General features: G+C 33.7%; 5 protein-coding genes across 8 annotated transcripts; 1 reads left to right on the top strand and 4 right to left on the bottom strand.

Annotated features, from left to right (window-relative positions):
• Positions 1 to 311: 311 nt before the first annotated feature.
• Positions 312 to 1,860, bottom strand: LOC107060815 (major pollen allergen Ole e 10-like; the record flags this gene model as incomplete). The annotated part of the gene is made up of 2 exons (XM_015309129.1): positions 1,620 to 1,860; positions 312 to 328 (listed from the first exon to the last, which is right to left on the bottom strand). Coding segments are annotated over exons 1-2 (225 nt in total), but the record flags the coding sequence as incomplete, so codon positions are not given.
• A 2,051-nt stretch (positions 1,861 to 3,911) lies between these two features.
• Positions 3,912 to 7,177, top strand: LOC102592573 (fatty-acid-binding protein 3, chloroplastic). Its single transcript, XM_006348284.2, has 5 exons — positions 3,912 to 4,298; positions 6,026 to 6,127; positions 6,271 to 6,426; positions 6,519 to 6,733; positions 6,868 to 7,177. The coding sequence occupies exons 1-5, from the start codon at positions 4,106 to 4,108 to the stop codon at positions 7,024 to 7,026; spliced, it is 825 nt and encodes a 274-aa protein (XP_006348346.1). The 5' UTR covers positions 3,912 to 4,105; the 3' UTR covers positions 7,027 to 7,177.
• Positions 7,148 to 9,768, bottom strand: LOC102592907 (receptor-like serine/threonine-protein kinase At1g78530). 3 transcript variants are annotated; one of them, XM_006348286.2, is made up of 7 exons: positions 9,600 to 9,768; positions 8,873 to 9,155; positions 8,654 to 8,795; positions 8,235 to 8,573; positions 7,698 to 7,952; positions 7,488 to 7,621; positions 7,148 to 7,397 (listed from the first exon to the last, which is right to left on the bottom strand). In XM_006348286.2, exons 3-7 carry the CDS (start codon positions 8,787 to 8,789, stop codon positions 7,206 to 7,208), a joined length of 1,056 nt encoding a protein of 351 aa, XP_006348348.1. In that variant the 5' UTR covers positions 8,790 to 8,795; positions 8,873 to 9,155; positions 9,600 to 9,768; the 3' UTR covers positions 7,148 to 7,205. The 3 variants fall into 3 exon arrangements, with proteins under 3 accessions (XP_006348348.1, XP_006348349.1, XP_006348347.1); XM_006348287.2 differs by having other exon boundaries at positions 8,873 to 8,915; XM_006348285.1 differs by lacking the exon at positions 9,600 to 9,768 and having other exon boundaries at positions 8,873 to 9,569.
• Positions 9,769 to 10,925: 1,157 nt separating this feature from the next.
• On the bottom strand, positions 10,926 to 19,744 carry LOC102592228 (uncharacterized). Its single transcript, XM_006348283.2, has 12 exons — positions 19,433 to 19,744; positions 18,320 to 18,496; positions 17,437 to 17,649; positions 17,268 to 17,357; positions 15,945 to 16,022; positions 15,690 to 15,854; positions 14,772 to 15,134; positions 13,482 to 13,765; positions 12,476 to 12,638; positions 11,503 to 11,852; positions 11,269 to 11,346; positions 10,926 to 11,179 (listed from the first exon to the last, which is right to left on the bottom strand). Exons 1-12 carry the CDS (start codon positions 19,568 to 19,570, stop codon positions 11,161 to 11,163), a joined length of 2,118 nt encoding a protein of 705 aa, XP_006348345.1. The 5' UTR covers positions 19,571 to 19,744; the 3' UTR covers positions 10,926 to 11,160.
• A 2,374-nt stretch (positions 19,745 to 22,118) lies between these two features.
• LOC102591898 (peptide methionine sulfoxide reductase B1, chloroplastic) lies at positions 22,119 to 25,653 on the bottom strand. Of its 2 annotated transcripts, none has more exons than XM_015309169.1 (5): positions 25,438 to 25,653; positions 24,066 to 24,177; positions 22,916 to 22,981; positions 22,625 to 22,822; positions 22,119 to 22,533 (listed from the first exon to the last, which is right to left on the bottom strand). In XM_015309169.1, the coding sequence occupies exons 1-5, from the start codon at positions 25,628 to 25,630 to the stop codon at positions 22,407 to 22,409; spliced, it is 696 nt and encodes a 231-aa protein (XP_015164655.1). In that variant the 5' UTR covers positions 25,631 to 25,653; the 3' UTR covers positions 22,119 to 22,406. The 2 variants fall into 2 exon arrangements, with proteins under 2 accessions (XP_015164655.1, XP_006348344.1); XM_006348282.2 differs by having other exon boundaries at positions 22,119 to 22,520; positions 25,438 to 25,652.
• Between the last annotated feature and the right edge of the window lie 245 nt (positions 25,654 to 25,898).

The following is a 25,898-nucleotide window of genomic DNA, read 5'->3' as shown; positions in this document are numbered from 1 at the left end:
ACTTCGAAGATAGAATCGTCGGCGTTATTTCAATGTTTTTTTCAAATACAACCCAAGTTGATTTAGAGCAAAAATCAAAGGCAAAACACACAAAAAGAAGACTTTGATAGAAATTTTAATTTGAAAACAATAAATTTTGAAAGAGGATTTGACTTTCCAATTTTAATTTTGATTTAGTGTTGTAAATGGTGTTGTAGCAATGGCGGCCACTCCACAATGAAGAAGACCAACGGATGGGTTAAGCGAAGAAAGAAAAAATAAAGAATTAAAACTAAAAAAAAAACATAAATAAAAACAAAGATTAGGAAATTATATAAAATTGACAGGTGGCAAACTATAATTAGTATGTGCTTACACCTTCTTCTTTATAAGTGGGATTAACTGAAAAATGAGATATTTATATCACTTTTAAATTATTTAGTGGGGTACTAGGACCCTTATAAAGTTTGAGTGTCTTTTTAAAAAAAGTGTTATAGTTGAATGGGGTAATTATGTATTTCCTCATATATTTATAATATAAGTAATAGTTTCAGTTGAATTCATAAAACCCGTTCTAATTAAATCCGTTTCCTAGCAGAACAAGGACTTACTTAGATTGATCAATTACCAAAGTGAATTCATAAAAAGTAATAGTCCTACATAGGGGTGTACATAGGTCAGTTTTGTTTGATCTTTTATTAAAAAAATTAAACCAATTATGTCGGTTTATTAAATCTAAAAATCAAATCAAATCACACAAAGTCGGTTTTTTCGGTTTTGATTTTAGTCGGTTCTTTCAGATTTTTTTTTCGGTTTTTTGATTTTTTACAACTATACGATGTTTAAAAAAGAGATCAAATATATTTTCACTTACCTGTGTGATAAGCTAAACTTAAGAAATGTTAAATGAATAGAAATTTTTGTAAAGACGGTAAAATTCACATGAGTACAATTTTTTTTTTGAAATATCAATGTTCATTATATTAAATTAATAAGATTAAATGATATAGTCAAACTGAATATAAAACGAAATATTTACAAAGTAAATTGTTAACTTCAAATTTGAAAAACTATAACAATATAATTGTAACTTCGGATCTTAATACAAAATAAAATATTTACAAATTTTACAAACCCAAATTTGAAATAAAATATATTAACAAGTAGATTATAAATAATATTTTTTTATCTAGAAATAAAATAAAATTATATATATAATATTTACAAAATTTTACAAGCCCAAATTTGAAATAAAATATATAAACATTGAAAACTATAAACTAATTAAAAATATATTAACAAAGTAGATTATAATATATAAACATTGAAAACTATAAACTAACTAAAAATATTTTTATCTTTAAATAAAAAAAATAAATATATATATATATATATATATTATGTCGGTTTAGTTTGGGTTGGGTTTGACTTTTTTTCTTTTAATACCAAATCAAGAGTGGTCGTTTTTTTTTTTCAACCGCCAAACCACAAATCAGTTTTTTTTTTCGGTTTGATTTGGTTCGTCGGTTTGGTTTGACTTGTACACCCCTAGTCTTACATATATAGTTGAAGACGAAAGTAACAGTTCAAGTTGAATCCACAGAACCTGTTCTAATTAAATCCGTTTCCGAGCAAAAACTAGGACTTACTTGGATCAGTCAAGACAACAAGGCCAGAATTACCAAAGTAACAATTCCAAAAATTCCTTCCTTTAGATTGATAGTACAAATTCATGGCAATAGAAGCATGATTCATCGAATTATCTGGTGAAAAACAAGGACCACCCTCGTTAAATATATTGCAATTCACATATTTACATGCAAAAACTATGTTTTGCTCAAGTGCCATCTCATCTGATGAAGGTCTAGCCACACACCAAGTCTTCTGCAAAACCAAAATTAGTGTTAATTACAATCTAATTTCACTTAATTAACTAGCAATTAATCTCCATTAACTAATTCAACTCTTTAATTAACTTCCTGTCCATCCACTAATGTCAGACTCCCTGCTGAAACAACATGATTTAAACATTTAATTAGTTTCATCCAAATGCGACTCAATGTAATTAGTGTCTTAAAAGCCAAATTATAATAAGAGGCCTCTTAATCTTATTTCACAATTCGAGTACTTAAGGCAATGACTTCATTAGTCTTACCCTTGAGACGCCCTGATTCGAACTAAGAAGACTACATTGAACATGGTCGAACAAAAATATTAAATCTTAACACTACAAGAAAAATGACTTTTAACGACACGAAAAATTATCACTAACCTGAGAAGTAGGACGAGAGAAGGAAGAGAAGGGTGAGAATTGCTTTAGCCATTAGTGATTATACTAGATTAGCAGAGGAAACAGAGATGTAAAGTGATTGTTGATGAAATGTTGTTTGGCAATTTATTTAAAGAGAAAAAAGTAGGTAAAAGTGGAAACTTTTAAGATGAGACGTTACGACTTATGTTGAATCTTGTGGAGTTAAAAGACAACATAAAAAATCTTCAACAGGCAATACGATTATTGGTAAAAACTTACTCATATCAGATTAATATTGGTTTAATGACAACCAATTAACCATGTTTCTTAAGAACATGTGTCATATATTTATTGATTTGATATAAACATCTGATGATGATGCAATATTATATTAAGAGCCACAACATTATGTTACTGTTATCATTGCTAATTGCGTGGGCCTGACTCATGTCATTTAACTACTTTTACAAGATTTTCTATATGCACTTTGGTAAATTTTGTTTTCCACAAGCAAAGGAAACATTTTTTATGGAGCACATGTACTGTACATTCAATCATTTCATCGATTATATCAGTCTTTTATATCTCCTTGTGTTCAAAATCTTTGCTTTTTTAATTTCTCTTAAAGTGTCCGTGAAAAAGTTTTGAGATCTACTTTCACTCTTTTGTCAATAGCTTTATTCTCTACTCCATCTTTTAATTAAAGTTTAGTATGAATATTTATAAATTATAGAACAACTCTATTTAATCCTTTGCTTATAAATTGTATCGAATAATTTTCCAAGTGAAAAAGGGTAGACTTGATTGAAGTACTTTTAGCTCATATTATGTACTTGTGGTAAAAAAAATCTGTTAATAGTATATATATATATATATATATATATTTGAACATTTCGAACCTATAAAAAATTCAAATCTTAAATATGTTTGATCGGATTTTTCCTCAAATGTTCCCAAAGTAGTAATGGTGGATGACCATCTGTACCATGTGAGTTAAAATCAAGGAAGTTGTACCCAAACTAATACAGTTTAAAAGTTAAGGAAAACAAAGCAAGTGAAAAAGATCATGTGCTTTGATCTAGACTACATAAGGCTTGAAAATTAAATTCTCCACCGGCAAATCTAAATAAAGTTGCCTTTTTTTTTTATTAACTCTTCACGTTCGAGACTTGCACCTCAAATTTTAGAATGTAAATTCTATGAATCTACGTCTTTTATTTGCGCTGTAGAACGTTTTTTGACATGCCCATATTAAAATTCGCTTAAAAACGCCTTTAAAAATACTAATATTTAGTAGTAATAAAAGAAAAACAGATGTTTTTTCACACTCCATATATTTTTCTTGGAAATATGACTACATTTACACAAAAACTTAATTTGTACTCTTTTTTTCTTAATTTATGTGACATTTTTTTTATCTGTTTCATAAAGTACGTTACTTTTTTATAATTAAAAATAACTTAACTCTCAAATTCCCTAACTTTAACAAAAAATGACTCATAGCCACACATTAATATTGAGATTTACTTTAGACAACAAATTTAAAAATTCACTACTCCTATTTTCTTAAACTTATTGTCAAGTCAATAGTACCAAATCAGCAAAGGTCCCAAAAAAAATAATCTTTATCATGAATCAGCTTGATTGGATTTTCAAAGAAAACTGATTAACTCCATTGATTATGGCAGTTGGCTCTAATGCTGTTCATAAGTGATTGAGTCCAGATTGAACAATAATTCAAACAGCTAGATTTATTGTTTGTGGGCCATTAATTTGTAGCAATTTCTATAACAAATATTCTGCATAATTCTGTATAAACACTTAAAAATAACAATTAGTACTATACAAAAAAAATACATTTTTTTTTTCAAGAAGATGGCAGCAGCTGGAGCCATTTCAGTATGGATTTCAACATCAACACCCACAAAGATCACTGCTTTTAACACCAAACCAAGAATTTCTTATCCTCTTAAACTTTCAAGAAATGGTATTTATCCCTTATCCACATTTGAGAAAAATGGCCAACATGAACAAAATTTCACAATCAAAGCTGCTGCCTCCTCTTCTGGTAATAATACAACTGATTCTTGAAAAAAGTTATTGTCTTTATGTCTTTCTGACTTACTAGTAGTAGATTTTAAGCTGAAATTTACATCTTTTGTGCAAAAGTGGTAAAACCCCTTAAAACAGAATACTTACTAAATTTCAGATTGTGGGTAGTCTTAGTTTCGCGATTTTTTATCAAATGTTTATACAAATCTGATGTTTTCCACAATTTAGTGAGAAAATCCTAAATGATGTAAATGCACATTTCCTGATCAATGCCAAGTTTGCTTCTTGAAAAAACCCTTAAAATAAGAGGAGTGTGGCACAAAAAAATGCATGATTCCTGAAGCTGGTGGAGAGAATAGTCTGTGGCATTACTGATATTAAGTAACTTAACTCAATTATGTCCTCTAGGGTGGTGAATAAACAGAAATAGACAGTGTGGAGTATGTACTGTCAATAAAGGTTTTAGCTTTATAATGGTATCTATTGTTAAAGAAATTGACTTTAGGCCTTAATCAACACCAAAAGCTAGCTCATGAGGGGAGGATTGCCCATGTCATATAAAGAGACCACCCATCCTATTAACCTCTGACGTGGAACTTCTTCAATCTTCACACACCCTGGATGGATATCTAGAATGTGGACACTTTAATATGGCCTTCCGTTGTCATGAAATAAGAATTTAATTGGGTCCTGCTCTGATATGAAATGGACCTTAGGCCTAAATCCACGAGACGTAATTTGCAGTTATTATATTCAAGTCTAAGAAATGTTAACTGAATCAAAGATGGTATGGAAGGAAAAGACTTGATCTTGGCATAAATGTAGTTGAGATGCTGGTCCGTTTAGAGTCCTTCACGGGACCTGCGCATAGCATGAGCTTAGTGCACTGGGCTGCCCTTTGTTTTTAGAGTTCTTCACCTGCGTAATCTTTTTCTTTTGTAATGGGCTAATGGCCATCTTTTTTTGTTGTACCTTTTATCTGGGATACTAATGAAAGCTACTAATTACCAGTATAAAAAAAAATGGTATGGAAGAAAAGATTTGATGTTGGCACTTGGCACAAATGTAGTTGAATTGCTGGTTTGATCAGAGTCCTCCGCATAGGATGGTATGAAGAAAAGATTTGATCTTGGCACAAATGTAGTCAAATTGCTGGTTTATTTAGAATTCTCCACCTGCACAATTTTGTTTTGTAACGGCGATCTGTTTTGGTTGCAACTGACCTCCAGCATTCTCATTTTGCTGGTTTAATAATAAAAGTTGCTAGTTACCGATATAAAAACAAAGATGGTATGGAAGAAAGATTTGATCTTGGTACAAATGTAGTTGAATTTTTGGTTTGTTGAGAGTTCTTCACCTACTTGGATTATTTGGAGAATTTAGATCCGTTCTGATTAGAGGTTAGGAAGGACCCTCAAGCTATGAGAGTAGAATTAGACAAAGTCAGAATGCTGGAGTGGCAAAAAGGCATAAGAAAAGTAGCTTAAATAATCTTTTAATCCACAGATAACACGTAGACACTGCGCCATCATATATTTTAATGTTGTAGCTCAGAAAGACGAGTACCTGCAAAATAGCCTTTGACTTGTACTTGGCTACTTGCTATTTTTAATCCTTAGTTCTGAGATAAATCAAGTGGACTAATGTTTCTATATTATGCCTTCATGAAACAAGGATAACACTTGATCATATCTTTATGTTTGTTTGTGAGAGCTGACGTCTTGGCAATTTCCGTGGATTTAGTTGGAAGTGCAGAATACACAGAAGAACCAGCAACTAAGGTGAAGTTTCAAAGATCATTGAGCCTACCTGGTTGCTCTACTTCATTGTCATTGCTTGGAACTGGTCAGCTGCAACAACTCAATAGTCTTTTTCAAATAATTTGAGAATCAATTTCAATTATTGGTTTACCTGCCTCGAGTTCTTCTAGATCATGATAATGTGTTATGTTCTATGCTCATTTTTTGTTGCTCTTCCTACAAATTTAGGATACAGGGAAAAGATTTTTGCAATTATTGGTGTCAAGGTCTATGCTGCAGGCCTCTATGTCAATGACTCCGTCTTTAGTAGATTAGATGCCTGGCGAGGACGTTCTGCTGCAGATATTCAGCAGGATCCTTCCTTGTTCAACAATATCTTTGAAGGTAAATGGGTAATGTTTAATCGTTTGACAGGTGGGATGTGGAGGAGATGAGATCATCTACAGGGGTGCTAAAATTGATTTTATGAATTGCAGCCAATCTGGAGAAGTCATTACTTATTGTGCTGGTCAGAGATATTGATGGTAAAACTTTCTGGGATGCCTTAGATGAAGCCATTTCTCCTAGAATCAAGTCCCCTACTGCAAATGATAAATCTGCTCTTTCCACGTTCCGTGCCGTCTTTCAAGGGAAACCTCTTAAGAAAGAAACTTCCATATTCTTGACTTGGATTGACCCAACCAAAATGCTTGTAAGTATGCAGTTTATTTACATTATTCTCTTAAGGCCTACATTGTATCAACTCCAGTCATCAAATGTGGCTTTTGTTTTCTTCTTAGCTTTCTTAATTCTAATTTGTTGCTCTATTGTATGGAAATCTTAAAGGTTTCACTCTCTTTTGATGGGATGCCTTCCTCAGTTGATGCAACTGTTGAGTCACCAAACGTTGCATCAGCTCTCTTCGACGTATTTCTTGGAGGTGATCCAGTTTCTCCTACACTGAAAGCATCAGTCGCCAAAGGATTGGAAGCTACGCTCAAGTGAAGTACGTAATGAGTTAAGTCTTCCGTTTTGTTAGCATAGCTCCATTGGAACAAATTACTCAAAATTTTGTTAGTTTCCATGTATTCGGACCAAGGACAAGCATTATGCAAAACGAGTATCAAAAAAATAAAATTATATTATTTGAGAGAAATTAGCATTGGAACAGAACACCAAGAGTCTCATGCCAAAGCATTTATCTTTATTTGCTCAAGCATTATAACGACTTGTGCCATAGTAGGTCTGTTACTTGGATCTGCCTCAAGGCACATCAATGCAATGTTAAATACATGGTTAATTTCATCTATGGGAAACTCTTCTAAGTTTTTGTCAACTACATACTCTTCTCTTTTCTCTTGAACAACTGTCTTCACCTGTAAAACAGAACAAGAACAACTGACCGAATTAGTGACAGCTCGAAAGCAGCTAGCATGAAAAAGAAAAAAAGTGTACTACAAGCTTACCCAAGTTACAAGCCTGGTTCCTTCCTCCAAAAATGCTTCATCTGATGGCTTTTTCCCAGTTAGAAGCTCCAGTAAGACAACTCCAAAGCTGTAAACATCTCCTTTTACTGTTGCTTTTCCGGTGTCAAAATATTCTGCAAAAGACCATAATATAATTGATAGTTTTCCAAACACAGATTTGAGTCTTTTGATGGTCTAATAGAAACATACCAGGAGCCAAATATCCAAAAGTTCCAGCTACCAAAGTTGAAACGTGCGTCTTATCTGGTTCCATCAGAGTGGCTAGTCCAAAATCAGATACTCGAGCCTCCATGTTATGATCCAACAAGATATTGCTTGACTTAATATCTCTGTGGATAATGTGAGGGATGCAATCGTGATGCAGATATGATAATCCTCTTGCTGCTCCTACTGCTATTTTATATCTTGAAGGCCAATCCAAAACCTTCCTGGCAGCCGATTTTCCTGCATTATGATGTTACCATTCTTAAAGTTCATCTGTATATCAAACACTTGAAAAGTCTTTATTGTGCATCTCTGATTCTAGCATCAGCAGAAGCTGAAATAAGCTTAAAAGATTGACCAATCCTTAGAGCTATGTTGCTTGGACTCCAAAAAGACCTCTGGAGGCAAGTCAGGTCCTCCAAAAGTACATCATTTTTGGAGGATCGGACATGGATGTGGCTACATTTTTGAGAGTCCGAGCAACATAGCCTTAGACAATTAGAAACAGACATAAACATATACCATGAAGTACTTCATCTAAACTTCCGTTAGTCATAAGCTCATATATCAGAAGGTTATACTGAGTTGTACTGTAGTATCCATGAAGTGTCACTATATTTCGATGCTTTATGTCCCCCATTGCCTCCAACTCTCTTTCAAAACCTCTGTCTTGTTCTGCACTTATTCTGTTTAACCTCTTTACCGCAAAAGAAATTGATTCGTTAATTGTCAGTTTATAGACAATTCCATAGCCTCCTGATCCTATAATATCTTTGTTAGTCAGCTTCATGGTCCTTTTCAAGAACATGTTGGACTTCAACGTGTTCATTTTCGGCGACTGAAACATCACTAGCTTTCCACCTGAATATGAACATAACAAAAACATAAGATAATTCCTCATCTATCATATCGAATCTTGAATATTGAACATCATATCATACCAGATAAGCTGTCTTGAACAACCATTTGCTTTCTCTTCCATCTACGGTAACAGACGATTGTCATAATAATCTTCGAGATGATAAAAGAAACCACACATATTGTTACATAGAGTGCAATATTTTTAGAATTTCCCATTTAGTTCTGCAAGTAGTTAGACCAAGTTAGAAACCAACATTGTGTTCATTTGAGCAGAAATATGGAGTAAAAAAAACAGGTACCTGAATACTCAACGACTCTTAGACTTTGGCCTCCCAGCTTTAACTGTGGAATTACATAAAATGTTGTTAATCAGGTGTACCAGAAGAAAGAAACACAATGGAACAACAGATTGTTAGTGAATAGGAGCTGTTTAAACTAAATGCAGGTTTTAACTGTTATTCCTGAGCAACGCCTTTTCACTTGGCGTTGTTGGATATCTCTAAGGCTGACTTTCGTCCCTACAATCAATCTTCCTTCTGTTTTTTCACTCAAGGGCCAATCTTAACACACAACCTAAAGTGCCTACATTCCACTTGCAGAAAATACAACCACAACTTAACATACACGAGATTCAACAACCAAAGCTACTGATAGTCCCAACGGAACAGTATCTTCCTATAACAGTCCACAGTATTGAACAAGCAAGTCATTGGTCCAAGAAAAGAACCATCTTCTGAAAAGAAAAAAAGAACTAGCTAGGCCTTCAGAAAAAAGGCGATAATATCGTTCACACTTCAGACACGACTTCAAAATTTAGCTAGCGTTTGACCATAGATTTTGGGAGTTGTTTTAGAAAAATTATCTTCAAATATCTGTTTTGGCAATGAAATTTTCAAAAAAAATTCGAAACACCACTTCAACAACTCAAATTTTGATCTTCAAAATCTATGATCAAACGGAGAGCTACTAAAATCAAGAAGAGTACTTCAAATACACAAGCTTTAAGATGTTAGAATAGGACTTCACCTTGAAACTTTATTGCAGGAAGTGCTCATTTTCTTGAAGCAGACATCAAGAAGGTACCCCAGCAAATGTTTTTTTTAACCAAAGAAATATCATGCATAGTTCTCAAACCAAAATCATTCAATGAAAGTTACTAAAAGACATCAATTTTAGGAGCATCTAATAATAGTGGGTCCAAAGTTAGCTCACCTGTCAGTCTTATAAAGAACTCATTATCAGTATGAACAAGTCTCATGTGAATATGATTTATTTATTTTTTGGGCTTTTTCCCTAACTGATAAGGCTGTTTTTAAAATTTCAATCATTGATATATATGTTCACAAAACATAAAATACTAGTACTTCACTATTCATGGAAAGTCAGAAAGACCTGCCAACCTTTCATGTATGCATTATGTACTTTTTGTTGTCGTTATTAGTGTCCCCTCCATGAGTTAGGTTGCCAACATACTTAATTAAATAAAAAACATATACGTAAACGTAATCTTGAAACTTATACATACCCAACTTTTGTTGAAAATATTGACGTTTTACACTTGAAGAATTAACGTGCAAGGTGATATATATAGGTCCACCCCTCTATTCTTCTTCAAGTGAAATTAAGTTTTTTGTAACATTAGATAACACTCCAATGTTTTGTCTTGTAACATTGAGCAATATATGAGTAAAAATTAGACATGAATCTAACGTTGTTCAAAATGTTTTTTTTCCGAAGGCTATATTTGTACAACTATTAAAACTAGGAACAAAATCTAAATGATGGCCTTTACATTTGCATAATCAACTCTTCTCCACTTATATATTAGACTTTTGTGTACAATAGAATTCAAACTCGTGACGTACACCTAATCCACACATCACATACTAGGCTCTTACCATTTACCAAAGCAGGTTGAAATGTGACATATATTATTTGGTCTCATAATTAATATGGCACCAGCTGTCGTTTTACAATTATGTGGATGTTGAGAATATTATCAACATTACAAGGATTGATTTTCTTGGAAAATGTTTGACCTGTCAAACATGCTATTAATACTCTCTTTAATTTATATAGCTCCAAACTGCCGCATGAATCTTGTGAAAAGCAAGAAGCATCTTTTTGGGGGGGGGAAAAGCAGATCTTTTTGACGTTTGGGAGTGTTTAATTATTAAATTAGGTATAAAGTTTGAATTATTTTTTTTGTAGTTGGGGGTTGTTCACACGAACAAATCATAACAAGTGAGAGTGTCAATATTCAAAAGTTATTTTTGCTTTAGGGCATTTTGTTGGAATTACACTGAATATGTTATTGCATTCTATTAGTATCTGAAATCCATCAAGTATGACAAATCTGAAATTGCACCAGGCGAACACGCTTCCCTACTAAGAGGTTTTCAATTTCCAGTCAAGCAGGAGGAGGTTTACAAAAATCTATCACATCGTTTACATTCACAAATTGCTCAGACATTCATATATACGAAGTATAAAACCCCATCCCCCCTCTTAGTTTCTCTTTCTCCTTTGAACACTTCCTTTTTTTCATTTCTCTGATATGGCTATACAAGTATAAATCTTGAGTGACCTACTGGCTTCTCACAATCCTGCAATTTCAAGATTTCTAAAAATTACTTAAAGAAGAATAAATGAGTTGGCTGAATAAATGGATGATCAAAAGAGTAAGAAATCTTGCCTTCCGAGTCGCCTGAGCTCAGGCTGTTCAAGCAGCATGTCTTGAATTGGCCTTATCGTCGTTCCCTTGACCCCAGAACTACAATGGACAATAGAAAAGAACACTCTTAGTGATGCTGAGATCAACTCTGTATGTCTCACATGCTCCCAAACTTTCTTTCACATAGAAAATCTTACAATGCAATGGAAATAGGTAAAAGTAAGAAAGAGAACAACAAGAACATAGTACATTTACCTGTAAATGAACTCGAGGGACATAAGTCTATGGTGAATGGTATAGTCACTTCCAACATAAGTGACAACCAAGTTACCAGCGTCAGGGTGGGGCCAGCTCCTTGATGTAGGAAACCGCAGTATATAAGTACCTGGTTCTTGAAGAGCTCCCAGACTTTTAAGTGAAGATTCTGCTTCTTCCTTGGTTATGAACCCTTCGATCCACATGGGTGATGTCGAACCCCACAATGAAGAAATACATTGCTGTGACAATGTAAAAGCTACTGGGTACAGCCAACACCACAACTTTTCAAAGTTGTCTTGAGACACTAGATCTTGACAACCAGAGACTCTCCTCAGGAGGTTGAAATCCTGGAAGTTGGACAAATTCATCAGCAAGACAAGCAAATAATTTTCAGAGTTGGTAATATTGTCAAAATAGTTTTGGAATTGTCAAAAGGCCAACTTGCACACAACTCAACTATTCCACTGGATACTTGCTACCTCCCACCAACACAAGTACTGGTGATTCTGCCCCACGCCCCCACCTAACCTAGTGTTTTTTTTTGTTTCTATTGGAATTTTGAACCCTGGTCTCCAAGGTTTACACCCACTACATATTAGCCACACCCTTAATATGCAAATTGGCCTTTCACGCTGTCCAAAATAACCACATGCCAACAAAAAATGACTTTGGAATAGAAAAATGAGAATTCACAAATTTTATATGACAGATAATTATTCTCTCCGCCAAAAAGGGATGCTTCTCTTTCCCTTTTCCTTTAAACTTAATCTAGTCTTCTGCGGAAAAAATCCACCAAATCTTCCCAAACGCGATTGACATTACAAGTTAAAAAAAGGAATATAGTTCCGAATTTGGTGAGTAAGTGGATTTGGAACCTCAGAGAACATGTGGTAATCACACTAACTTCTAAATAGCCCTCTTTGAAGTATTCTTTCAGACTTCCTACCAGTTAAGAGAGAAAAAAGAGAACCTGATGAGTTAGAGATCTGATACGACCAAATGTCATCTTCAGGAAATGCTCTTGAAGCCCGGACACCAAATTCTCCCAAAGGACATGGTGGTTATCGTTGGATATTAAGTTCCAACAGTTAATTCCCTCTTCTATCAGCCTCTTTGAAATTGATATTTGATGCCTAAAAAGGTAATGTGATTCAGACAACAGCATGCAAGGTCACTAAATAGTGATGACAACAATGAAATGAAAATTGAAACCAAGACATGTGCATTTTGTTTATATCATATTGAACTGTGTGTCAATCTAACCCTGATCCATAAATTTAAAATCAATGTATTAATTCCAATAGTTCAAATTTTCCCTAGAAGCATATTGCAAGTGCACATGTTTTTATCCCGACCATGATATAAGCAACCCTTTCATCCTAAATTGATAGTTGATCCTATTTGTGATGTTAGAGATAATCTTGTTGCTTTTCAGAAATAACGTTTACTTTATATTAGTCATTTAAGAAAACATGATTCTAAACCTCATGAATTAATGAGGAAAAAACTTGGGAAAACAGCTATGCCTTGTGCTAGTCATTTTTTCTACGACTTAATTTTCTCAGAAGCAGATTTATGACGATTTCTTTTACATATTGGATGTCAATATCATTTTGGTATTACCCTTCCAGATTTCCTATCTTTTTACTTTTTCATATGTTACTTGTTTTCTTCCAAAGAGTAAGCGATTTCAAATGCTCAGGAGTCAGGGCCACAGGGGACAAATATAAAGGAAAATGACATAAACCATAACACACAAAAAACCTTCTGATTTTCTGCCATGAGATAAATCGCAAATGTTTTTTTGCTTGCGCATGCATATGCTCTATACATATTCCGTTCTTTCAGAACTTCAATGAAATAACAACGTAACTCTGAAAGAAGGGAATAAATGCCAAAAGTGGCCCTAAAAACTAGATGGTGTTAATATACCATTCAAAGACACCTCAATATGCAACAATATAAAAAAAATATACCTGTGGTGTGAACATCCAGAGAATAAAGAGACTCTCTCGGCAAAGGTTGCAAGTTCTTCTTCTTTAGCAGTCATTGCCATTTCCTTGAGAAGAAGACGCCTCTCGTTCAGATCAGCGAGACAGTATTTAAAAACAACCATATCAGAGATTGGATCTCTGTTACTTGGCAAGTCATCAATGGGCGAGTTCGTAGTTTCACTGTTCTCTGAATCAGAGGAGAAATTTTCTGCCCCACCATGGCTTACTGGTCTTGCCACCAAAGAGTTCTGATGTGCATGGTTATCCTATTTTCAATGCATGTGTTAGTGAGAGTGATGATAACAATAAGGTCGGGTATAAGAAGTTGTCAACAAGAAAAGATTTTAAGGACAAAAAATGGTATAGGATACAATGAAAGGAAGAATAATCATGATGATGATCGCGCACCAGCAATAAATATTGAAGAGAAATGCAGGTAGTAAAAACATTATTCGAGATCACAGTCCCTTGAATGATGACATGCATAATAGGAAAAACTTGTCGCCAAATAAGAAGTTTTAGAAAACATTCCTGAGAAGACGGAGTGGTATTAAGAGAAAAAAACAGAAGTACCAGCATTTCTAGAAGTGAAAGCACGAAAAAGCAACAAGGTACATGAGTGAATTGCACGGTTTACGGAAAATATTAAACACCGTACATATATGAATTTGACACTGTAAAAACCAAATTACAGTTAGAAACTAAGGACGACATCCAATATACAATAATGGCAAATTGGCAATGTTAATCTAATTCCTCACAGTTAAGATTCAAAAAAACCAAACATTTCTCATTTGGATCACTTTGTGCATCATGGTTTGAAGTGCACAGTTCTCTGAAGAGCATGACCTCACCCAAGAACCAATAACCCCTTGCTTCGCATCGCTTCATCACTTAAGAGACGATGGCTTTTAATAACACTGAGGACAAAAACTTGATGACAAGAAGAAACTTCATTTTCAAAACCAGCAATGACTTATACTTTCAACCTTATTCACCCACTTAACAAGTAAGGTAGTTATATGGCCCTATTTTACTTATCGTTTTGTTTGAACTTGGATTTGGGCACTAGGCCCAAATGAGTGATGTAATTGTTTTTCCCTTTTATACCAATAAAGCTGGAAATTTGAATTTTTTAAAAAAAGGTAGTTATACAAGGTGCAGCATTCATAAACATATACTCTTAGTTACATGATCTAAGCAATAGTGTCACTACCATATCTATCACGACCTGCTACAAAAATACTAGGACGAGGCAGATATTAAAAATACCTCAGAGGTCCAGGAATGAGATCTTGAACCACCATTAGCTTGCTTCAGCACAAAATCATCCTTAAAATTTGCACATAGTTTCTCTTGTCCTAATTTGACCCGTTTTGATGATGGACTTTGTTTTGCTTCACGTACAATACAGAGATGGTCAGAAGATCCATCGTCCAACACAGGAGATTGAGATCTATTTAGCAAATGGATCCCCAAAGATGATTTCCTCAACATTAGAGAGGTCGCCCGTGTGCTGCGATTCCGAGAAATACACCGTATTGGTCTGGAAAATACCTCAAGGAAAGGATATTTACCCAGTTTTGGAATGTCAAACCTAATGCGAAACAGCCTGTTATCGCACTTGGATGAAAGCTGCAATTGAGACAAAAGATTAATTTTCTAAATGGATTTAATAGAAAGAAGCATTATCTAAGTAATCAGATAGCATTAGTATGTTTATTCATCTCCAAGCATAACTCTCGTCAATTACCAGGTATAAGTGAACTACAACAATGCACTCTACTTGATGTTGTAATGGTGTTTACGTTCGACCAGCTACATAAAACGGTCCACAAGTAGTCAAGTTCACAGATTATAAACTAGGATGATTTTTATGAGGCATAATATATCCATATTGATGTGCTCATCCCGTAGAATATTATCATTCTAACTCTGGTGGCACAGATTGGCAGGATTCAATGTCAAATTTGCAACAGCTATGATCATGTAAAATAATTCGATGGTAAAAGGAACAAGCACGGACAATATTTGCCTCGTTAATCGCATATCTTCTTTCCAAGTAGAGACTGTGTTAATAAATATACCTTCGTCAAAGCAACTATTCTCTAATTCAAGATTGCAATCAACAAACACTTCTGCCCACTTTGTCTTGCAGGTATTAAAAGAAGAGATACAACTATCCAGTACCTGAGATATCTTGAGCTTAAAGGAAGCACGTCCACTTATTACTTTGCTTGGTCTATCAGAAGAAGCATATTCAATTCCATCATAACTTGTAAGAAGGGCTGCATCAGCATCAACTGGCTTCTCAACCGGTGTATTATCATCAGAGTACACAAGCGAAGCAACAACCTTTGAAAGCATAACATATATGGATAAGAACAGTTGCAGCAACTTACAGACTTCACTTAATTTTTTTATATAGACAAATAAATGACAAACCTCCGCTTCTTCAGTCATGGGGCGGCTAAAGTTATCCATCAGTGTTACATCTATATCAAAGTTTCTCCGACAGGAGGCCTGCTTTAAATATATAGTTAGAGGAGTAAATAAAACTCGTATCAGATAACATAAAGACATAAATGCTTCAGCAAACTCCCTCTAGCTATTTTAATCTTTATGAGAGCATCAGTTTTACAACCGACAGCTTTTCACCATGTTCATCTCAGAATATTCTCTCTCTCTCTGTGCCTTCTCACCCCTACTTCAACCAGCACACTAATTACCTTTAAAGGATAGTGTGCTTGGATCAGTCTCACTTTAATAAATTCTGCATTATTACCTCATATAAGAAGAAATGCCTAATCAAATAGGCATAAATGCCCATTTTGAGGATAACTATTTTTCTGCCTAGTCAAATAGTCCCTCGTAATATAGAAATGAAAAAGCATTAGGAAAAACGGATGAGCAGATAATGAGCTTTACCAACAATTGTACATGTCACTGTGCAACAGCTCATAAAATTACAAAGTCGCTCTCAATATAATGCAAAGTTATATGACATATTGCATGGCAATACAGGTCCACAATCCTCCAAGTTCTGGAGAGATGTCAGATCTTCATTGACAACCCTTGAAGATTTTAACTTTTAAGATTAGCAGTTTCGCAATGCTAGTTCTGCTGTTTCTCCGCCTCATGTTTCACAAAAGAAATGCAGAACTTTTGCAATTTTTTTCATAGTTCAACCTACTTTGCTGCTGTCATTTCTGAAGGACTTTGCTGTTTGGACAATAAGCAAATCTACAGAAAATATTTGCAAAAAACTCGCAAAACCCACACTTTTCACCTTTTGCGGAACAAATGAGGAGAAACGAGAAGAATTAGTGTTACAAGAAATTCTGAAGTATGCCTTTATTGCTGGTAAAATATCAAAGTAAACCATTGCTGATCTTGAATATTCAACGGTTGTCAATGACATTCGGATGTCTATCAAGGACTTCGAGTCATGTGGATTTGATGTAATGTAGCAAGCTTTCACCGCCTAGATTTGATCCCATCACTTAAAAATCAACTTTAAATAGAAGATGCATGAAAAAATTGAGGATTAACGCAGATGTTCAACACATTCTAAAGTAACAGTACTCGATCTTGGGAAGATTATTCACAACACAGAGCTAGAAGTTCGTACGGGGAAGCAGGGATCAATTTTTTATAATGTTTCTTACTATACTGATTTGTGTCCAAATAATTTGTCAAGATTTGGTCTGTTTCCAGATCCCCTGGATATTTCTCCCAATATATTTCGAAGCAGTATATATTTTTTACCTTTCCACCAACAATGCTCCAAACACCATCACTGTCTTCTTCAATTTCATAGGCGCTTGAACTATCAATAGATAGTTGTACTGGAGGGTCCTGATAGGTGCACATAGCAGAAACTAGTAAATACATGAGTAGAGACGATCTTCGTAAAATTAATGACAATTCTGCTTACCTTAACATAGTGATTTTCTATAGTTGATAGTATAGGAAAGAGCTCTGAACTGTGCACATAACCATCCAGCTGAGAATCCTTTCCACTAATGCAAGTCAAAGATATTCTAGAATTGTCTGATCCCATATCATTACTGAGTGAGGGTGAGGAAGTCAAACACTTCTCACCTACAATCTTCCCATCAAAGTAGAGGTGCAAAAGATCTTGTGTGACCTGAAATACTCCACTAATAAGTGTTGCTTAAACAGCCATGAAACAAGACAGTCACCAAGAATCTGGCTTTCAGAGAAGAGCAGATAACAACCTTATGAGATCTTTGGACTGGTGATAGATTTAGATGATGATTCAATTAGTGTATTACCTTTGTTCCATATCAACGAACATCATATAAAGATCTCGTTTGTGCATTACATTCAATTTTTTCTTACACATCATGTCACACCAGTAATTATACTAATTCTGGTCTAGTTTGTGCTGTCAGAACAAGCATACTGATGTCACTAGTCTAGTATGTTGGATGGAAACCAGTGAAGCAGATGACTCATGGATCTATTGGATAATGAGTTTCACATCAATCCGGCTTTGCTAACTTTTGGGGCAGAAAAACTTCACTTGACAAAGTGAAAAGCGACTAGGTGTAAGGCCAGTCTTTTAGTTTCCGTATTCTTGTGTTAAAATTCGCTTTTCCAGAGAAAACTTAACGACAAAATCAATATATCTAATATAGTGACAATGAGCAAAAAAACTACTGTAGAAGGTAACAATGGGCATGGTGGAGTGAGAAAGTAGTAACACAACAAGGTTAAGAGTATATAAATTGCAAAACACACATCAAGTGCTAAGAATGCAATTATAGGAACTAGGGCGAGTCCAAGTTATTTACCTCACATCCAACATGAACCCATTTCTTGGTAGGAAATTCACATTCAGAAATTGCATGTGCAACTTCTCTCCAGGAAGTAATATTTGAATGGCTTGAAATTAGTGAAGGGAAAAGTAAAATCTTCTTCCTCTCATCAAGTAACAGGAAAGGAGCATGGGATGTGACATCTGGATGCTCCTGCATAATTGACAAACATCATCAACTATATCAAAGGAAAATGGTGCAAAGGACACAATTATATCTTGCACAACATATTCAATGAAGTGATCATAAAGATTCAAAAGCCTCTTCCTTGATAATACGAGGTATGGCTAGGTTTATGTCTTCGAATAGTTGCAACTCTCAAAAAATCTGTTCTTTAGTAGAAAAGCATGATTTGCAGATAGCTATATGTGGTCAGAGATTCAATTACCAAAAATCAAGAGCTAAAGCAGGCACACAAAGTAATAATGAACAGAATATAGGCTTAAATAAAGACAGTAAGGTAATCCAAAACACAACATAAAAACTAAAAAAAAGACTTTGCTAAGTTGCAAACTACCAAACAAACTGAACTTAAGAGGGTATCTGCACAATAAATAAGAAAAACATATCCATAAAAGCAAAAAACAAAAGAACATGAACAATTCACATTAGCCTGAAGAAACAATTTGCAACTCGCCAATTCCTAAACCATGGACGATCTATAAAGTAAAAATCTTTCCACAAGACATCAACAACAACAGTATATCCAATCCAATCCCACCAGTGAGGACCCTAGAGGATAGAGTGTACGCACACCTTACCCCTACCTCGGAAGGTAGAGAGGCTGTTTATCATAGACCCCAGCTCAAGGAAAATCATATAAAAGAGGTAAAGAAAGTATGACAAAGCATTCTAAAAATCTTTCCACAAGAGTATAACCTAAATCAGCAAAAAGAATGTAACCGCCATAAGAATGTTAAATAAAAGGAATACCCCCAAAACCCCATCTCATTCCCAACACGAACAACAGTCATACACTAACTAGTTAGACAAAATGAAGCAGCAAATACACAAAACTGATACACATAACTACTCAAAAAGAACTGAAAAAACAGCATTTTTTTCAGTGAGCAAAAAAAAAAGGAAAACCTGGTAAAGGATTGTAGAGGGTAAAGTTGAGGGTTCATTCAAGTATAACCAGAAACACAAAGAGAACTTATTTGTAACTTCATAATCTTTGAATTCCACTTGAAGATCTCTCAAAAAGCTATAATCTTGAACACCCATAGAACCCCTTTCTCAAAAAAAATCAAAAAAGAAAACACCCACAAGCACAAAATCCCAGAAAAAAACGATCTTTAATCTTTGTGACTCAACGGCGGCAATGGCTGCGTCGGTTTTTCTTGACGGCTGTTAATTAACGGTTTGGTAGTGTCATCGGCAGTTCAGGTTCTAGTCTTTACAGTTCCCCCCATATTGAAGTATTTGGCTATAATCCTCTGTATCGCGGACTTATGTATATTTGAATGGTGACCAATAAGAATGTGACACGTAGGATTTTAAAGAAGATTGAATTTTTTTTCAAAGTGGAAGTCAAAGCTAAAATCTTCTTTTTTTTCAAAAAAAAATCCTCCAATTTCATAATTTCTTTTTTTTAGCCTCCGTTCATTTTTAATTGTTAAAGATACAAAAAGTTAGATGTTTATATTTATTTGTTTTGTTTGGAAAGCTAATAGATAATTTATCGTTTATACTCATTTTACCTTTATTATTAAGTAATCATTATTTTTAATTCATTTCCTAATGAGTAAGATGATTTATAATAATTAGAGGTGATATAGTAAAATAATTATTTTATTTGTTGCTTATTATCGCGCTGTCATGAAAACAAAAATAATTTACTAAATATTATTTACATAAAAGAGGTATTATATATATATATAGTCTTCTTATGTATATTTATTATATTTGAATTTTAGTTGAAATTTTTTAAATACTTTTTTTGAGAATTTTCTTCATACATAAAAAGAATAATAAAATAAAATAATTATATTATACCTTCCTATAAAAGTATAGATGTATAATTTGGTTCCATAGGCAAAAAATATGGAAAAAAATTACATGTAATATCTTCTTTAGATGAAAGAATATTCTTATGATTTATAACGATTTAAAATAAATAACATAAATACACTATTTTTTGAAAGTGAAAAAAAAACCGATAGAAGAAGAAATAAATAAATATAGTTTTAAAGAATAGGTGATATGTATTGGATTTGGTAATTATAATTAATATACTTTTACTGTAAATAAGTAATAGTTACAATTAAATAATGAGTAATATTTTAATCCTGGAACTTCTACGTACCAATTAACTTTAATGTAGAATAATAATTTTTATAACATGAAAAAAATATAATTAGCGTTCTTGTTCTTAAAAAGTAAAGTCAATTAATTATTGTTATTATAATTTCAAAACATTATGAGCATGTAAGCCAATATGAACTCAAACAATGATGACCCAAAATGCCCTCTTCTCGTATTTATTCTATATTTAAGTTATTTATCCCGATACAATATATATTTGACTAAATATACATACATCATCTTCTTATATTGAATTTTAGAGATAAATCTAGTACTAATTTATAATACTAATTAGAACTAAAAGAAATTATAGATTTACAACAATAAGAAGTTCATACAAGAATTAAACTTAAAAGTCATCATAAAGATACACAAGAAAGAAATAATACAATACATATATCATTGTGACTTTAACCATTAAAATAAAAAATTGAAGGAAAAACAAAATCAATACATATTGTCTAAAATCTTGTCATATCCACTTCACAAGTCTATCAATATTCAAGAGCTTTCCTCTTCTTTTTCAAGTCAAACAAAAGCAGAGAGACATTACTCTTGTTGATATCCAATTCACAAATCTATCACTATCCAAATGCTTTCTTCGTAAAAAATTAAATTTAAGAGACATCATAGAGATATATATAAAAAAAAAGTAAAAAGGAATAGTACAATACACATATCATTAAAAATAGAAGGAAAAAGAAATCAATACATAATTATCTAAGTTGTTGTCAATATCCACTTCACAAGCCTATCAATATTCAAGAGTTTTGTTCTTCTTCTTCGTTTTCAAGCCAAATAAAAGCATGAATATAATACTATAGTAAAAATGAAGGATAACTTTGGATAAAATCTCATGAAACAAAAAAAATGAATTTATATAGAAATAATAGAGGAATATCATAAAGTAACTTTCATATTTAATGGTTATGAATATGAAAAGTTGTAAATTATGAGAGTTATAACTATATGCATATTATATCTAATAAAGAAGATATATTATGGTGGAAGAGGGTTATGAATATGAAAAGTTGAAAATTATGAGAGTTATGAATATATGCACATTATACCTAATAAAGAAGATATATCATAGTGGGAGATGAAAAGTTGAGTAATTGAATATAAAGACTTTATGAGTTATTAAAATAAAATAAATAATTAAATGAAGAAAAATGGTAAAAAAAAAGGAGGAAAAAGATAAATGTAAATGGAGGCCATAGAGAGGTGTCACATCACATTGTCTATGTTCCTCCTTTATATAAATATATAGATGTGTCAAGTCAAATATAGACGAAAGGAATAGTATTTACATTTTGAAAATGTTAAAAGGTTTTTGGTACAAAGAATGTTGAAACTTGAAAATCGAAAAGCATTACATAATAAAGACTTTACGAATAGTTTACTATAAAGCTAAAAAATTTGTGGGTTACATAAGTGATCACATAATTGTTACGTTGTTACAGCATCGAAACGTCGTGAACAATCACAAAGATAACTTTTCCCCAAATATACAAGTGCCAATAAAACTATGAACATACAACAACATACCAAATAACATACCAAATGTAGTCTCACGAAATGGGATCTGAGGTGGATAGAGTGTACGCAGAGTATGAACATGTAAGATATCTACGTAGAGTATGCTAAAAATGAGTACATTTGACCAACTTATATATTATGTATATGTGAACATATGAACTTTTAACACATCACACAGAAGAAACTCTCAAGTTTAATTGAAACTTTAGAAGCAACATTATTCCTGCATATGAATAATTCTGCAGCTTGATATCTTGAATTTCTCGTAAAATCGATAACTTTGGTATTCTACGCAGCACATTTCTACTTTGGCTTCAATTTCAGGGAAGCGCTGCACGAATAAGCTAGGTTTCAATCTCATATAAATGCTAATGACAAAATTCAGAGCAACTGAGAATGAGCATAGACTGTATTAAAGGAAGTAAAGTAATGTACCTATTGATGCAGTAACGCTTTCCAGTAGGCGGAGGGCCATCATCAAATACATGCCCAAGATGAGCATCGCAAGCTGCACATAGAACTTCTTGACGAGGCATGAAAATGATAGACAAGTCCATCTTTGACTTCACATTGTTGTCTATGGGCTGGTAGTACGATGGCCACCCGGTTCCACTATCAAATTTGGTAGAAGATCTGCAACAAGCAATATCGAATTTCAGGTTACAAATGATAACAAAAGTATTAAGAATGGTTTGAGTAATAATCAAATATAAGGAGAACACATACTCAAATAAAGGAGTGTCGCAGCAAATGCAGTGATATGTTCCAGGGGTCTTACTGTTCCAGTACTCCCTGGAAACAAGAACAATGAAGAGATCAGTAAAACAGGCAGCGACGAAAAATTTATAGCACCATATTTACCATCCCAATGGAAGGGTACTAAGCAATCAATGAAACTACATTACTAGACTACTACATATATAAGCAATGCAATCATGGGATATCCTTAATTAAAATATCGTCTACAATTTGATATAGAAACTTGTTTGCACGCATAACGTCTAGAGACGTTCCAGCATACCACATCATGTCTGTGGTAACGATCCTTGGGCATTTAGAGATGAATTCTGAATTCAGGGCTGAATCAATTTTGGGGAAGATTCTCAAATTTAGCATAGACTATTATCATCTAGTATTAATGCAAGCATTACTAATACACTCTATTTAGCATCATTCCTATACACTTTACCAAACGACCCCTAAGAGATCATCTAGTTCCTAGTTCTTGCTTTTAAGTAGGATCGAAGAAATACCGAACTCAATATGCTGACAACCTCCCCGTGTCTTCCTCTCTCTGACACGTGTAAAATAACAAGCAGTATGTTTAGTGGTCCAGTATTTGACACAGATTATTACAAGACAATAGGAAATGTGAAGGTTAAAGTAGGGTGTGTTTGTAAAAGATCTAAGAGACATTGTGATGGTTGTCGCAGGTAGCTGAAACTGGAAGGCCAAGATTGTTGTAGAAACTTTTAAATATCGGATTCTGATGAGGACCAAATATACACATTCCCTCTAAATACTTCTCCTTCTTTTTGCGTTTAGGTGTATAGAAGTCTACTGTTTCCCCTAAATCGTTGGGTTTATAAATGGAACCCTCAAAAAATCTGCCGCAAAATCTCATCTACATACCCCAAGTCATCAAACTTTTCCTTCTAAAATCCAATTCTTAAATTAGCCAGCCTTGTCCTCCTCAAATGTATATGCTAACATTTGATCAATCAGCAATACAACAGTAAGCATCAGACTACTCACCAATATTCGAATACTGATGGTTAGCATCCTAATATTATTTAATTTTACTGACAAGTGATAATCAAAAGACAAAAGATCCACTCCAGCATAAAAGGAAAAGATGAATAGAAAAAGATCATACCCAGTGAATGCCCGTTCTGTACCCTTTTGCCGTGTAATGTAAAATTGTTCATTTGTTAACTTCTTCTTCCACTCCTCATCGCTTACAGAGCTATAATCCATTTTACTGGCCCCTGCACAATGATGTTCATTTTTTATGTCATGGTAAGATGAATCACATCTCCGAAAGCTCCATACTTTAACAATTTCAGCAACATCTCATAAGATGAATAGACAAATATGCTTCACAAAGCTTAAATTTATGCCAAACCATTTCGAGACTACTTCACAAAAATACCATCAACCTCAGCAGTATAATAATCTTATCTTAGTAAAATCAAGTTGTACATTGTCACATTGATGCGAATACGGACTCTGGGCATAATTCAACCCCAAAAGCTAGCTCACGAAGTGATGATTGCACAAGATGGCACATAACCACATCCCCACCGATATCTAACTCTACAAACATTTTGAAAGTTTTCATGTTCTTGTGGCATTTCAACTGCTTTCTTGAGCCAAATTCCCAGTTCCCAAAATTCTTTTATAATGGTTCTTGACTATTCCACAACAGTAGCTGCTACTTCCCACCAGCACAAAGTACAGGTAATTCAATCAATCTCCATAATAACTTGGTACAAATTTTGTAAGAGATACAACAAGCTCAGAACATAAAAACTAAAGACTGAACCTTTAAAGTTCTTTCATATTCTAACTTTTACTATAGTGTAAGCGGAGCTACCACTTCTCCTACACGTTTGACAGAACCCAATAGCTTTAGCTCAAACTTGTATTTATATTGAAAAACAAACCACTTAATATGTATATAAGTAACTTATCAACATTCTAGAATCCAAAACCTATAAACTAACAACCAGGAGGGGGTCACCGGGTTCACGTGAACCCATGCTCCCCTCCTGAAATCATATATAGTAGTGTTATATTTTTTAAAAATATTTAAATATAGATATGTGAACCCACACTTGAAGTATTATACCGTGCGATTATGTTGGGTGCACCTCTCCAGAGGTTAGAAATTTGAATCTTTTAGTTATCTTGTTTTATTTTCCTTTTTAAAATTGGGTAATATCTCTCTAAGTGGTTTGGATAGGTAAAAATAACTTTGGACCTATAATTTTAAAATTTTTATTATTTTTAGTGATAAGAACCTAAATGTTAAATCGATCAAATTTATATCTTAGATCCACCTTTTTGTAATAGTGCAGTCATCATCTCAAAATTCTGGATACGCCTCTGCTAACAACAACAACATATTCAGGGTAATCTCATGAGCGGAGTCTGAAAGGCAATAAATTGAGGCATTCAAACAAAAATGGAAAAGTGATTCTCTATTCTTACAAATTATACATAAATAGAGGAGAGAAAAAGGAGACCTTGAGCACTATCGGGTTTCGAAGAAGAAGCTGAGGAGCCCATTGCGCGAATTGAGACTGAAATTCTGTTTCTGAATCCTCCAAAAGTTAGGCAAGACAATGGCTTGCTGTTAAATCCCAATTGGGGTTTTGATGAAAAGTTCACTGCTGAGCTGAAAGAGGATATTGGTATGGTCCAAGAAGCCATGGACATATGCTAAAATTAATTCTTGAATATGAAAATGCTGGTATTTTCTAGTATTCATAGAGGATATGTTCCCATGCTCCGCAAGTCCATTGAGAGATGGTGGTTTATCATCATAAGCCGCTAAAAATGTTGACTTGTCCTTTCCTATCCACCGTAGATATACCAGGATGTAATATGAGAATTAAATTTGTATGATCTATGTATTTAAATTACAAAATATAAATATATACCGAGTTTTTCATTTAGGTAGTTTTTGTTTCTCCATGTTCTTCTT

The sequence above is a fragment of the Solanum tuberosum genome, unplaced genomic scaffold, assembly GCF_000226075.1.
Source record: "Solanum tuberosum cultivar DM 1-3 516 R44 unplaced genomic scaffold, SolTub_3.0 scf00096, whole genome shotgun sequence".
Taxonomy (NCBI): Eukaryota; Viridiplantae; Streptophyta; class Magnoliopsida; order Solanales; family Solanaceae; genus Solanum; species Solanum tuberosum.
The sequence above is the reverse complement of the archived record's forward strand: the minus strand, read 5'-3'. Positions and strand labels throughout refer to the sequence as shown.